Below are 16197 nucleotides of genomic sequence, written 5' to 3'. Positions count from 1 at the left end.
AGACATAAGGAAGCTAGAAGGATGCTTTCTGCACAATAGAAGGAATAATAGGGTGTCCTTCCAGAATATTAAGTAGTATCAGCAGTAATAGGAAATAAATGGATATGTGAAATCCATCTAGGATGACTAAGAAAAAGTAACATTATCAGTTTACTTTATGAGCTTTGTCTGTCTTCTCTCTTCATGGTAAAATTCAGCTTGAAATTTAAAGATGGATAGTTCTCTAAATGTGTTTTTTAAGATTGCATAAATATTTTCAAAGGTAGTTTATTTGAAAATAAAACATTGGTCACTCTTCCTTGCAAAGGAATTTCAAAATCCCAACCTTTGTAGTCAGTTGACATATAAATAATAGTTCCATTAACTGTTCATTCATTGATTTGAAAATCTCTGCTAGGCATGTAAAAAGGATAAAATATTTATGAAGCTTACATTCCAGTTGGCTGTTAATCAAATAATTAGTATAATGCAAATGATTTAATGTAGTTTGGGTTTACAACCTGGACCCAAATAAATTTCAATCTATCTAATTAAAAATGATGAAGCAAAACTTTTATATCTGACCTATTTAGATAAAACTATAACTAAAAAATACAAATCATTTTTCCTGACTAGCTGAAATACATATTTGGTTAAAAAGAATTTAATTAAAATGTACTAAAAGGTTGAAAGAAAGTTATTTGAAGCACATATTAGAATCACATACTTTTCTCCCCCTCTACCTTTTGGAAACCAGATAATTATACTGTAACAGGAGAATATTTTTCAGACACCCAAACTGAAATACACTCTTTCTAAACTATTGAGGAAGGAGAGTAACTATGTAGCATTCTCTTTCACTAGTTTATTTTTTATTTTTTTGGTTTTGTTTTGTTTTTATAAGATTTTTTTTAAATGAAACTCGAAAAGAATCTTTAAAATAATGGCAATATTTTTATCCATTTGGTATGAGAGGTGGGGAAAAAATGACCAGATAAAACTTACCTGGTAGTTTAGAAAATTATTATTATTATTATTATTGGGGGGGGGGACTGGAGCCGCTCATGAGGCTGTGCCCCGCAGGATTCAAGGCATTCAGAAGAGCTGTGGGAGATGTCTGGTGACTTTACATGAATGTTGCTATGCAGTGTGATTTTGGACAATTTAAGGTCACACTGAGGGACTTTAAGAAAAAAGTACAGGGGCGCCTGGGTGGCTCAGTCAGTTAAACTTCTGCTTTCCGCTCAGGTCATGAGCCCATGGTCCTGGGATCGGGCCCCACGTCCGGCTCCTTGCTTAGTGGGAAGCTTGCTTCTCCCTCTCCCACTCCCCCTGCTTGTGTTCCCTCTCTTGCTGTGTCTCCCTTTGTCAAATAAATAAATAAAAAATCTTTAAAAAAAAAAAAGTACATAACCCCAAACCTGACCAGACCATTTCTTATCCTAGTTTTAGTTGGAAAGAAACACAGTAGACAATTTGACCCCTATATAAAAAATACCAAATTCTCCTAAAGCAGCTATTTCTAGAAAATACCAAATTCTTCTAAAGCAGCTGTCTCTTGAAAATAGTGTAACAGGAAACTAGATATACTATGTAGAACGTGGTAAATTGCACTGCCTATTTTTTCTGACTAGAGTGTTTTTCACAAAACTGGCTGCTTCCCCTCTTTTAGGATTCAGTCCTTGCCCACTTCTCAGTGAGGCTTTCCTAACTACACCAGTTCAAGCAGCCCTTCCTCAACCTTTGTCTTACCTCGATCACTCTCCAACTAAAGTACATCATTTCCTTTACAGTGCTTGCCACTGTTGGAAAAGGTTGTCTTTATTGATTTAGTGTTTACTCTTCTTTGCCAAAACATAACACTTCTTGAGAGAGGGGCCAGCTCTAGCTAAAGAACCATTGTCATTCTTTTGACAAATATCTGTTGATATGTCAGAAGCTGGGTATAAAATGTTGAGTAGAGCAGACCTGATCCTTGCCCTCATGTAGTTTATGACACAGTGGGGAAAGTGTATTATAGTGCAGCAGAGAAAACAAACACCTAGGCAAACAAATGTAAGATTATAACTGTGACAAGAGCTAGAAAGGAGAGAAAATGGGTTATGAGATCCTGTAATGAAAAATCTAATTTATTAAGTAGATAGAAGTTTTCTCTGAGGAAGAGATTTTGAGCCAACATTTAAAAGATGAGTAGACATTAATTAAGTGAAGACAGTCCAAGCTGAGGAAACAGCCTGTGGAAAGACTACATGACAGGAGAGGAGCCTGATGTATATGAGAAACTGAAAGAGAGCTGACACAGCTGGAACAGACGCTTTGGAAAGGGAGATACAAGAATAGATTATGGAGATCCGCATGGGCTTGATTTGTGTGGGGATTTGTGTGAGTTGTGAGTTTAACCTGAGTATAATGGAATTATTGAATATTGTGGGTGTGCTAGTGTGTTGGGGTGTGTGTGTGTGCTCACAGGGGAGTATAATCAAATCTGTGTTTTGTTAAGATGATTATGATTGATCTGTAGAAGACATTCAATTGGAGAGCTCTAAAAAATGGTGCGGTAGACCATTTAGGATGTCATGGCCATTTTCCTCAGGAGAAATGATAAAAGTCTGGGTTCAGGTAGTGCTTGTGGGAAAGCAAATAGGTAGGTAGATCAAAAAAATATATAAAAAATAAAATCAAAAGGACTTGGTGTTGGCTTGAATATAAAGACAAATATCACAGATAACAAACTTATTTGAGCTGATGAATGTGTCACCATTTTCTGAGAAAGGAGAAAAAACAAGGAGATATTGTGAGCTAGCCGATCATGAGCTGGGTTTTGGCATGTTCTTTTGGAGGATGTCATTGGGAGGATGGATAAATTATGACCCTACATTTTTTGAATTTCTATGAGTGAGAAGTTTAGCTACTCCATTTGACTTAAACAATTATTTTCCATCATCACTTTTTAATAGGCAAATGGAATACCTGAATTTTATTTCCTACAACCTAAACTTCTGCATAATCTATAAAGCACCAAGTAGGCCTAAAATCCAGCTAGAGGACTTTGACTCTAGTGAGAATTGATGAATTGGCTGTTGGTGGTTTTGTCTATAAAAAAATGTGGGTTCAATAACTTGGAACCTGCTATCAAAATCATATTGCAGGACACCTGGATGGCTCAGTCAGTTAAGCTTCTGCTTTCAGCTCAGGTCATGATCCCAGGGTCTTGGGATTGAGTCCCACATTGGGCTAAGGAGCCTGCTTCTCCCTCTGTCTGCCGCTCTCCCTGCTTGTGTGCGCTCTCTCTCTGACAAATAAAATTTAAAAAAAAAATCATATCTCAAAAAATTAGTGGAACCTTAACATATAATTTCACAGAACCTGAGCAGAAATAGTCAAAACTTAGTTGCATTTAATACAGACATCCCAGCCAAGTCAAATAACATTTCATAATATTAAATTAGAGTGATTATATAGCACATCTCAAGTCATATGGAGTTATGGCACCCCTGTAATACATTTAGCCTCCGCTATTTGTTATCTAGCCAATAGGCAACAAAGCCAGGCAGGGGATGTTTGAACTAAAATTACACAGTTATGCTGAGATACATGTGTGAAGTACTTTTTAAACACAGCCCCAAAGTGTCTGAACTATAGGAAAACTACATTAGAAGCAATTAACTAGAATTTATCTAGAAGACATTTTGTTCTCTCTTTATATCATCCTCACTCTGTACAAATTCTGGGATAGCACACAAGAATCTTTTCAATTTTTTAAAAATTCACTTTAACATTACTTTTCTGAAAGATTCCTTATATATATTTTTTCAGGATCCCTATCTATCTATCATCTATCATCTATCTATCTATCTATCTACCTATCATCTATCATCTATCTATCATCTATCATCTATCATCTATCTAGTCATCCATCCATCCATCATCTAGTCTCACATATATATATGTGTGTATTAGCCACTCTAAAATGCTATTTATGCTCATTATGTTTGACTAAAAATCTTATGTAAAATCCAATTACTTTAAACAATAACTTTCATCAACAGTAACACTAGTCTAAACTACTATAAAAGCAATAATTTTGACACATTCAAAATATACAAATACATAGGCAAAAGGTATAATTTAATAAATGCTATCTTTCTGAGTAAACAAAGTAAATATCAACTTGATAACCTATTTGGGGAAACACATCAAATAACCTAAACAAGCAATCTGTTCACACATATACCAAGTGGCTAAGAAAAAGGAATTTGTTGATAATCTTAAAGAGAAAAACAAAACCTCCCATAATTTACCATATTTGTTTCATCATATTTTTCTCTCACTTTAGAAAAAAAAAATAGTCTTCCATCACTGTAATTTAATTTTATGTTAAAGCCAAATGAGATATATAGTCCAAAAATTTAATCGGCCTCTACTTTATTAAAAGTATAAATGCAAACAACCACCAGAAGAGCAGCAGCATGTAAATAATGATGTACTATTGGGCCAACATGATCTATGAGTGTCTTCATTGACAGCAAAGTGATAGAAAAACACAAAATTGAAGGAACGTATGTCCCATTTGGAAAGAGTAGTAAATAATTGGTCAGTTGTGTCCATCACTGTAAATGGTCAGTCCTGATACAGCTGGGTAAGAAGACAGCCTTACTAACAACCATGTGTGTTCTCCTGGATGTTTAATGCAACAACAGTCACATAAGACTAGTGACATCAACCTGAGTGAATTCACCATCCCTAATTTCGAAAGCCTTACATCATTGAAAAATATTTGCAAGCAGTATGCAGAAACTTTTCAACTGAAACTCATTTAGTACTATCTACCCCATATTGAGGAAAGAAGGGAATATTCTAGCCAATGTAGTTTGGCTCACGGAATGTGTCCAGTGCTTCTTTTTATTATAACATCTATTATTTTCTAATTATACACAAAAACATCATATTAGAAAATTTGAAAAGATACAGAAAAAAGATAAAGAAGAAAATGAAAATCATCCATAATTCTTTCTCCAGAAATAGTCACTATTACCATTTTGGTGTATTTCTTCTCAGTCTATTATTATGAATACATACATATCTAGCACAACTAAAATCACACTATATATAGATTATTTTATATTGTTAAATGTTTTTTAAAATCATGAATTTTAAAGTCTACAAATAACAAATTAACTATATAGGAATATAATATAATGCATAATGTATTCCTGTACATTATACAGGAATATATTTTAACAGGTAATATATTTATGGGGATGTATTTTATTTCCAATGCTCATGATTAAAAATACAATTTTGCAACTGCTCTCTACATTTCTGAAATCGATGACCTTTAAACCATTCTTAGGTAACAATGTTTCACTTTTAAGTTATAATAAATCATTCAACAGGCATATAGAGAGCCTGACAATTTTCTGAAAATATCAATTAGAAACTTTTGAAAACTTTTTGAAAAATAATGTGTATAAAAAAAGCTACTTCATACAAATCACTACATTTGAAGACTCTTATTATTTTAAAAAGGCACATGTTTTCAAAGGCATACTTTTCCAATATTCTCCATGCTGCTGATGCCACTTGCAGCAACAGTCTGTGTAATGAGGGAAATGCCTAATCTTCTGCTGGATGGGTGGCTGCAGAGATCCTATCTCATAAATGGGTTCCCCAGCAGGTTTCTGTCTTCTTATAATGAAGAAAGGTCATCTGGAATAGCTTAGTACTAAAAAATGTGGTTCACAAACATAGCACCTCGGCAGGTAGAATCTTCTTGATTGTCAACTATTAGTGCTGTATAAAATAATTAGCTATTACAACAATGTTCATTGAACCGTCATACACAAATAGTTAGCTGAGAAACGCTTAGCTGTAAGTTGTCTTTATAGTCAAAGTAAAGTGAAAAATAAGTGAAAGTTACCTAGATAACTCAAATTAATATACTTGATAAAGAATACATGTTTTCAACAATTAACCTCACTGATTTTTTTCTCTTTGATTTTTAAAAGTATCCATATTTAATTGATTCTATTTCAAATTTATATATGTAAAAAATTCATTAAAGCCCTTATGTTTTCATATAACACCCAGTGCTCATGGATCACTACATCAAAAACTAATGACGTAATGTATGGTGATTAACATAACATAATAAAATTAAAAAAAAACATTGTTTTATGTTATGTTTTAACATTAGGATCTATACAATCCATGATTATTTATTCTTTTTATTCTACTTAGTAACTAGTCATCAGTTAAGTGTCTAAAAAAACAAAATAAGTATTTTAGAAACCATTAGAATAACAACTGTGCTATTCAGTGTGTTAGGGTTCAAAATATGTAGAAACACTTGTATGCAAACCCACCAATACAGTCTTCTATGTAGTAATTGGCACCATACAGAGGCCAATCAAAGCCAGCAGTGGGACTAAAGTAGGTTGTCTAGGGCCTAAATAATTGTTTTCTGTTTGTTTTTGTTAGGGTGGTATCTGATAGTTTTCTTCATTGGAAAATTACTATTTTCCCCGTTTAATTAATAAATATTTATGGGGAGATACTCTGAGAAGAACTCATTTCTCATACTTGTCCCCATTTATTTTAGCACCCATTGATAATCCTTGCCTGGAACAATTATTACTGTAATATATGTGAAGTGGTAATTCTCTATTTCCATCATTCCTTCTACATTTATTAGAATACTGCAATAAAGAGCTTTCCCTTCTCTCTCATTTGTTTATTCATTTATTTATATCAATAATAATTAACAGGTTTTATTTTATTCAATGGGCAATTATCTGTTACTGTCATTTTGTTGCTGAAATTGTCCCAGATTTGGCCATTTGGGTCCTATGTCATTTTGACATATCTCCATCACTTTTTGAGCTTTTTTCTCTTTCACACCATAAGATGGTCCAGGCTTTTTTTTTTTTTTTTCTTGTCCTTCCCTGTCCTGGAGCTGGCTATTTCTCCAAGGAGCCATGTTTCCTTTTATTAGAGTAGATAATTGTTATTTGTTTCCTGAAAGTACTGGAAAAACAAATTTAGAACTTTGCCTCTGATTCCCAATCCATTTCCCCTAAACAATGATAAATATTGGCACGTGACTTTCAATTTCTCTTTAGTGACAGAATTAGAAAGAGTGCTCATGATTTGACTGATGGTTAACAAAATGGGGGAGCAAATGTCTTCTCCATCTCAATCCCTCAAGTATGCTTTATATTAAAGCCTTCACCACCCTCAAGAAACAACTGTGTTTTATCCCTTATGGTTAACATAGTAATTACTACCTATATTGTTTCATTCTGATAAGGAAATATCTTTATGAGAGAAAAACTAAAACATACCCACTAGCAGACAGATCTTTTCCTCTTACAACTGAAAGCACAGGTTCAGAATGGAAAAAGGATTTAAACCACCAGCTGGATTCTTCCACTTTCGGTAACCCTATCAAATAAAAGTCATATTACCCCCTTCTCAAACACATTTGGAAGATTAGAAACAAAGAAAATAATGAGGGTGATGCTGATAAGAAATAAACCAAATACCTTGTTGGGATTTGTCATCAGGTATGATGTTAACAGAATCAGTTAAAGAGCTAACTGAAGAAATACTGGCCTCTGTAGGAAACAAATGAGAATCAATAAACAAATAAATAATGGGCAAACAAACACAGACATATTGTTTATGCATAAACTCCCAACTAGCAAAGTAGCATGGTTTGAAACTCCTAGATCATGACTTCATGAATTGAAGAATGGATTAAATTGTCAATTAAAAAGTCTTTTGGAAAAACGCATATTACATGTTCTTTTTTTAAGTTTAAGATAATTTTTAAAAGATATGTCATAATATATGACTGTTCGCTCCACAAAATTTTGATCATAGAGCTTATGATACACCTAGTTGGCAAATAGCACCCAGGTTTCCAAATCTTCTCGTTAACTGTCTTCTGTTTTTGCTGCATTATTTCGGAGTCCCTCTGCTTTCTCTGAGAGGTAGTCAAGCTACCCTCCTTTCTTTTTCCCTTCCTAATTTCATGGGATTTCTTCATGTTTTTCTGGTGGGCAAGTTCTTGCTGATTTCTGTGGGCTATGCCAACCACCGGACCAAGACTGGAAGAGAGCTACTTGGAAGAGCAATGGTCTCCTAGCACACTCTTACATTTTCTATTAATAAGATATATTTCTTTCCATGGTGGACAACTCTGTCTCTCTCCATAGATATAGATGTAGAATTTAAAACATAAATATCACCAAATTCAAAATCTTAGTACAAAACCAAGAATGAATAGTATTGTATTACATTAGAAATATTACATGTGCATATATTTAAATATTCTACAAAAGTTACAAATTTAGAAATAAAGGAATTATTTTTAAAGAATAAACATTTTATTTTGTTTTATCATACTTGTATTTTAAACCTATAAGTCTTTTAAATTATCAGAATATAAAAATAACTTCTATGGATATAATAACACTAAGTAAATGAAAATAGTTTAACAATTTTATAAAAAGAATAAATCAATAGACATTTCCAACTTTTATCTACAAAGAAAACTTGAAATTAGAATTTTCGACATGTGGGCGTATTTTCAATAGATGATAATTTGTTTCTGAATGATTGTTTCATTCTATGAAATTTCCAAATTTTCTTTAAGAAGCTACAACTTTTTATTCAGCTATGAATATTCACAGGTGGATAGATAAATAAAAATAAAACTGGCAAATAGAAGCTGACCTATTATCCAAGAAAAAATGGAAATTAAAGAATCCTTGAAATGGTCATGTTATCCCTTCTTTCGTAAGAAATAAATAGCATTTTCTTTATGTAAAATTATCAGCTTTTAATAGTATCTCATTAAATGCAAGATACATGAAATTAAAACATAATTATGAAATGTAAGCTTATTTTCACTTATTTATAAGTGTTAATGGTTTCATCAATATGATATAACAGAGTTAAAACAAAGAGATAAGCCTTAACTATATTGATTAAAAGAGGTCTGAATGAGTTCTATTCCTATTTTCTTCACTGTCACAGACAATTTCAAGTCTTGTCCCTTAAGTTCTGACCAGGACACGATATGTAGGTTAATAATATCTCCCAAACATCACCTCAAATCACATTCTCTAGGAATATAGTACTCTAGTGATGATAACAACTTACTTCGATAGTACTGATTTTTGGCCAGCAGGCAACCAATGGAAGGCACTGATGCCATTGTTTTCCCTGTGAACAAGAGCCAGAGAGACTGCGAACAGCAATCTGGGAACAGTGACAACGAAAGAGAGGTTGTTAATTGCATGGAGTTTCCTTTTCTTTTTCCATATATATATATATATATATATATATATATACACACATATATGGAAAAAATATATATACACATATATTTTTTGCAAAGCAGCATAATTTACCATGTAATAAATATACAATAGAAAGAATTGAAAAGCTTACACAAAATTGTAATCAAATATACTACAATAAACCAAAAAATGCAATCAATGTGTATATTTATTTGGAAAAGCAAGAAAAAAATATATCCAACTATCCAACTACAAACAATGCCCACAACTTGTTCCAGCTGAAGTAAACCTAAAGGTCAGTCGGAGAAAAAGTGTTAACACAGCCATGATATAGTTTCTCACCTATTTGTTTTCTCCAATTTGTTCTTTTAAACAAACGTGTTCTAAGCTTTCCTCAGAAAACACACACTCAAAGTGTGGACGTGATCCAGGAGGGACCGAGTTCTGCAGGCCAGGAGCACTCTGCAGTGAATGCGGTTGTGCTCTGGGACTCCTGAGCACACCTTATATTTAGAAGGCTGAAACCTGAGCTGTGGGCACAACAGAGGGAGGTGAAGCTCTTTGCCTGTCTGCCCTTCAGCATGTCAGAGTGCCAACCAGGGCTACAGGCAGCAGGGACGGACTCTGTAAGGTCATGTCTTATGACTGCTGGTTTCTGCAGGGTGGAAGGTGATGACCACGCATCCCCTCAGCCTTCCCTATGATCTCACACTGGGGAAAGCACCGCGCTAGGTTCCGTGGGGGTTGCGGGGGCGGGGGGGGGTCACTGCAGCCAGGCTGCAAGCCAGCTGAGGGAACTGGTCATAACCACAGACACAATGATACAAAGCAGAGCCACAGGAAGAGCTCAAGAGGAAGAGCTCTGTGAATTACTGAAGCCCTATGGGAAAGGACATACACTACAGAAATTTGTGGACGGCGAGTTAGAAATTCCAGTGAGAATGATAAAAGACAGATGGGGCAATCATGGGCAATGAGGGGAAATTAGTGACTTCGTGATATTGTATCGATATTATTTATTGATTCAAAAGCTATATTTAAATTCTATTTTTGTAACATCTCTTAATGTGAACTGTTTTGCCATTTTATAGACTCAGTTTGTCATGAATCAAATCATGGTTCCACCCCGTTTCAATTTATTTAGTAGCTATTGGTTTTACCAGCTTAAACCACACAAAATTACTTATGTCAGCTAGTTTCAAATATATTCAAAACATTGATTTTAGTATGCCATCGTGGTTCTTTCTAACTACTTAGTGCACCTGGTTATGGCTCCTTTACGTTGCAAGTGTTATTTACTTACGCTTTTCTCTTGTCTTGATTAGTTTTGTTAGGGGTTTCCCTATTATATTAGATCTGTCAAAGAACTATTTGTTCTTCTCTTTGTTTCTTGATTTTATATTTCCTTATTTTCTGTATTGTTTTATTGTTTTTCCTTTTACTTACTTTAGGATTATTCTTATTGTCATTTATTTCAAAGTATTTTGTTAACTGCCATTATGACATTTCTTGAATATTTGAATTAAAGATGCTTTTCCTTTTCCAAATATATAAATGTTTAAAAATATCTTTTAGTTTATTTCTAAACCCACTGTATTGTCAAGAGAAAATGTTTCATTTTTATTCATTCATTAAGAGTGTTTTTGGAAATAGCTTTCTGTGTATTTGAGAGTAGTAAATATTCTCCATTTACTGCATATAGTCATTTTATTTTATTTTTTTACATTTAAAATAATTTTTATTTTTGCATTTTTTAATTTACATTTTTAGGAAAACATTTAAATTGCATTTATATTATTTTTAATTTAAATTCAATTAATTAACATATAATGTATTATTAGTTTCAGAGGTAGAGGTCAGTGATTCATCAGTCTTATATAGTACCCAGTGCTCATTACATCCATGCTCTCCTTAATATCCATCACCTAGTTACCCTATCCCCCCTCCTCCTCCCCTCCAGTAACCCTCAGTTTGTTTCCTATGATTAAGAGTCTCTTATGATTTCTCTACCTTTCTGGTTTTGTCTTGTTTATTTTTCCTCTCTTCCCCTATGATCCTCTGTTTTGTTTTTTTAAATTCCACATATGAGTGATATCATATGATGATTGTCTTTCTCTGATTGACTTATTTTGCTTAGCATAATATCCTCTAGTTCCATCCATGTCATTGCAAATGGCAAGATTTCACTTTTTTGATGGCTGAGTAGTATTCCACCGTGTGTATGTGTGTGTGTGTGTATATATATACACCACATTTTCTTTATCCATTCATCTGTCAATGGACATCTGGGCTCTTTCCATATTTTGGCTATTTTGGCTATTTTGGACACTGCTGTCATAAACATTGGGGTGCAGGTGCCCTTTTGGATCACTACATTTGTACCCTTGGGGTAAATCCCTAGTAGTACAATTGCTGGGTGGTAGGGTAGCACCAAAAACCATAAGATACCTAGGAATAAACCTAACCAAAGAGGCAAAGGATCTGTACTCAGAAAACGATAGAACACTCATGAAAGAAACTGAGGAAGACACAAAGAAATGGAAAAATGTTCCATGCTCATGGATTGGAAGAACAAATATTGTTAAAATGTCTATGCTACCTAGAGTGATCTATACATTCAATGCAATCCCTATAAAAATACCATCAACTTTTTTTCACAGAGCTGGAACAAATAATCCTAAAATTTGTATGGAACCAGAAAAGACCCTGAATAGCCAAAGGAATGTTGACAAAAAAAGCAAAACTGGTGGCATCACAATCCCAGACTTCAAGCTCTATTCAAAGCTGTAATCATCAAGACAGTATGGTACTGGCACAAAAACAGACCAGTGGAACAGAATACAGAACCCAGAAATGGACCCTCAACTCTATGGTCAACTCATCTTCAACAAAGCAGGAATGAATATCCAATGGAAAAAGGACAGTCTCTTCAACAAATGGTGTTGGGAAAATTGGACAGCCACATGCAGAAGAATGAAACTGGACCATTTCCTTACATCATAAACACAAATAGACTCAAAATGGTTGAAAGACCTAAATGTGAAATAGGAATCCATCAAAATCCTAGAGAACACAGGCAGTAACCTCTTCAACCTCAGCTGCAGCAAGTTCTTGCTAGACACATCTTCAAAGGCAAGGGAAACAAAATTAAAAATGAATATTGAGACTTCATCAAGATAAAAAGCTTTTGTACAGCAAAGAAAACAGTCGACAAAACCAAAAGACTACCAACAGAATGGGAGAAGATATTTGCAAATGTCTTATCAGATAAGGGTCTAGTATCCAAAATCTGTAAAGAATTTATGAAACTCAACCCCCAAAGAACAAATAATCCAGTCAATAAATGGACAGAAGACATCAACAGACATTTCTGCAAAGAAGACAACCAAATAGCCGACAGACACATGAAAAAATGATCAACATCACTCAGCATCAGGGTAATCCAAATGAAAGCCACAATGAGATACCACCTCATACCAGTCAGAATGGCTAAAATTAACCACTCAGGAAAGGACAAATGTTGTCAAGGATGCTGAGAAAGGGGAACCCTTTTACACTGTTGGTGGGAATGCAAGCTGGTACAGCCACTATGGAAAACAGTGTGGAGGTTCCTCAAAAAGTTGAAAATAGAGTATATAGTCATTATTTTATATATGTCCTTTAGATTGTTACTTAACTTTGTTAAATTTCATACTTACTAATGTGTTACTGCGTGATGTACCAGTTTCTAGTATGATTACATCATTGAATACTATCGTTTTTAGTTTCTTATGTTTTGAAGCTATGTGAATAGGTGCACACAAAGTCATGATTGTAGTATTTTCTTGGTAGATCTTTGTTTTCATCTTTCTTTATCAGCACTGATGTTTTAGACAACTTGGTAATTTAATTTTCCCTAGATTTTTTTCTTTTTCTCCAGGTTCCAGCTGGTCTAATATTAAGATTGCAGCAAGTAATAGAAAGTAAGTAATAGAAAGGTGTATCTTTTTGGTTTCCTTTATTTTCAACTTGCTGTTCTGCTTCATCTTATAAGCACCCTTTAGCTGTTTTATTTTTTCCTAATTTTACATATATGCTTTCTGCCACAATTATTGATCTATTGGTTGCCTTTCTTACCATTAGATTTCTTTATAAGTTTTGGAATGTGTGTTTTCAGGTTCATTTTGAGTGGGAGATAACTTGCATTGTTTTCTCCCCCTCTGTAACACATCCATTCACTACACCACTCCTCCCTCTCCAGGTTAGTGGTATCAAGGTTTTACCTACCTGACTCTAGTTTTTATATTTTTCTATTATAACACTACTCACATTTTATAAAGGTATTGTTTCTGTCACACATTAGTATGTGAGTTCCCCAAAGGCAGAAAATACTCTATTCATTTTTGCTATAGCAATACCCAGCACAAAACCTGATACATATAGAAGTCCTTGTTCTAAATATCTGACAAAACCAACATATTCTTCCTGTGCATGGTAATAAGGATTACATCCTTGGCTACTAATTTAAATATCATAACAGGGCTCAGATTTCCATGCTATAACTGTGACATAATGAGACTAATTTTTACCCAATTATTTTCTGACTCATGTTTTTTTCAATATCTAAGTATTAAAATTGGTTATAACCATATTTTCATTGAGCTATTTGTCCTAGATTTAAGTTATGCTAACATTTCTCTTTGATTATAATAAGAGGGTGCCTGCCCAACTCTGAGGACCCACTACAAACCAGCGTGGAAGATGGAGTTGTCATTCACAAATTTCTGTTCAGAAACTTGAAAGATGCTGCTAATTGATGCCTCAAAAAAGGAAGATAGAATTCAGCTAGATAGGGATCAAACCATTCTGAACACCTACGAACTCAACAGGAGATCGAAGAAAAGAATAGCAGCAACTTTCTGAATAGAAAAGCGACCACTTTCTGGAAAAGTCATATTCTATCCCTTCATAGTAGTTAACCTTATTTTTGGTATATATATAAGTTGTTCTCTCATTAAAACTTTGAGATACAGTTTCTTCTAACAGACCAAAATATACCTTAAATCTCTAGTGTATGGCTTTGTTCTAGTCTCCTGCCTTATCACATTCTCTCCTTTTCTTTTATTTTTAATTTCTCTTCTTTCTTTTTTCAACCAATTTCTTTTTTTTTTTTTTAAAGATTTTATTTATTTATTTTAGAGAGAGAGAACGAGAGACAGAGAGCATGAGAGGGAGGAGGGTCAGAGGGAGAAGCAGACTCCCCGCCGAGCAGGGAGCCTGATGTGGGACTCGATCCCAGGACTCCAGGACCATGACCTGAGCCGAAGGCAGTCGCTCAACCAACTGAGCCACCCAGGCGCCCTCAACCAATTTCTTATCTTATCAATTCCTTTTATAAAATCTTTTATAATAAAATTTAATTTTATTAAATCTTTACAGTCATATTCCATCCCATCATCATATTTACCCTTATTTTTGTACATATATAAGCTTTTCTTTCTTTAAAATTTTGGGAGGCAGTTTCTTCTAACAGACCAAAATATGCCCAAAATCTAGTGTGTGGCATTGATCTATTCACCAGCCTGATCATATTTGATTATATTTTTTTTTTTACCTTTTTCTTTTTTCTTTCTTTCTCTTTCTTTTCCCCCAGTTTCAGGTCTCTTGTGATTTGTTCAGTATATATTTTCTGGGGTCATTGTTACACTGTTAGCATTTTGTTCTCTCATTCATCTATTGTCCTCTGGACAAAATGACAAGACAGAAAAAATCACCTCAAAAAAAAGAACAAGAGGCAGTAGCGACAGCCAGGGACATAATCAATATGGACATTAGTAAGATGTCAGAACTAGAGTTCAGAATGACGATTATAAAAATACTAGCTGGGCTTGAAAAATGCATGGACGGTATTAGAGACACCATTTCTGGAGAAAAAAAAGAACTAAAATCTAACCAAGTCGAATTCAAAAAGGATACTAATGAGGTCAAATCAAAAATGGAGGCCCTAACTGCTAGGATAAATGAGGCAGAAGAGAGAATTAGGGATATAGAAGACCACTGATGGAAAATAAAGAAGCTGAGTAAAAGAGAGATAAACAACTACTGGATCACAAGGGCAGAATTCAGGGATAAATGATACCAGAAGATGAAACAATATTAGAATAATTGGGATCCCAGAAAAAAAGGAAAGAGAGAGGGGGCAGAAGGTATATTGGAGCAAATTATAGCAGAGAACTTCCCTAATTTGGGGAAGGAAACAGGCATCAAAATCCAAGAGGCACAGAGAACCCCCCTCAAAATCAATAAAAATAGGTCAACGCCCTGACATCTAATACTAAAACTTACGAGTCTCAGAGACAAAGAGAAAATCTTGAAAGCAGCTTGGGAGGAGAGATCTGTAACCTACAATGGTAGAAATATTGGATTGGCAACAGATCTATCCACAGAGACCTAGCATGCCAGAAAGGACTGCCATGATATATTCAGAGCACTAAAAATATGCAGCCAAGAATAATATATCCAGCTAAGCTGTCATTGAAAATAGAAGGAGGAATAAAAAGCTTCAAGGACAAACAAAAATTAAAGGAATTTGCAAACACGAAACCAACCTTACAAGAAATCTTGAAACCTCTAAGCAAAGAGAGAGCCTAAAAGCAACATAGACCAGAAAGTAACACAGACAATATAAAGTAACAGTCACCTTACAGGCAATACAATGGCACTAAATTCCTATCTTTCAATAGTTACCCTGAATGTAAATGGGCTAAATGCCCCAATCAAAAGACACAGGCTATCAGATTGGATAAAAAAAAAAAAGACCCATTGATATGCTGTCTGCAAGAGACTCATTTCGGACCGAAAGACACTTCCAGATTAAAAGTGAGGTGGTGGAAAACAATTTACCATGCTAATGGACGCCAAAAGAAAGCTG

General features: G+C 34.3%; 1 protein-coding gene across 1 annotated transcript; it reads right to left on the bottom strand.

Annotated features, from left to right (window-relative positions):
- Positions 1 to 6222: 6222 nt before the first annotated feature.
- Positions 6223 to 9202, bottom strand: PPDPFL (pancreatic progenitor cell differentiation and proliferation factor like). Its single transcript, XM_032422011.1, has 4 exons — positions 9148 to 9202; positions 7524 to 7595; positions 7323 to 7422; positions 6223 to 6241 (listed from the first exon to the last, which is right to left on the bottom strand). Exons 1-4 carry the CDS (start codon positions 9200 to 9202, stop codon positions 6223 to 6225), a joined length of 246 nt encoding a protein of 81 aa, XP_032277902.1.
- Between the last annotated feature and the right edge of the window lie 6995 nt (positions 9203 to 16197).

This window comes from Phoca vitulina, unplaced genomic scaffold (genome assembly GCF_004348235.1).
Source record: "Phoca vitulina isolate PV1807 unplaced genomic scaffold, GSC_HSeal_1.0 scaffold25, whole genome shotgun sequence".
Taxonomy (NCBI): domain Eukaryota; kingdom Metazoa; phylum Chordata; class Mammalia; order Carnivora; family Phocidae; genus Phoca; species Phoca vitulina.
This window is presented reverse-complemented; position numbering and strand designations above follow the sequence as displayed.

Coding starts and splice junctions, on each gene's coding strand:
- PPDPFL (XM_032422011.1), bottom strand. CDS start 9,202: ATGGCATCAGTGCCTTCCATTGGTTGCCTGCTGGCCAAAAATCAGTAC. Junction 7,596..9,147: donor CAAAAATCAGTACTATCGAA/GTAAGTTGTTAT, acceptor TGTTTCCTACAG/AGGCCAGTATTTCTTCAGTT. Junction 7,423..7,523: donor TGATGACAAATCCCAACAAG/GTATTTGGTTTA, acceptor TTTATTTGATAG/GGTTACCGAAAGTGGAAGAA.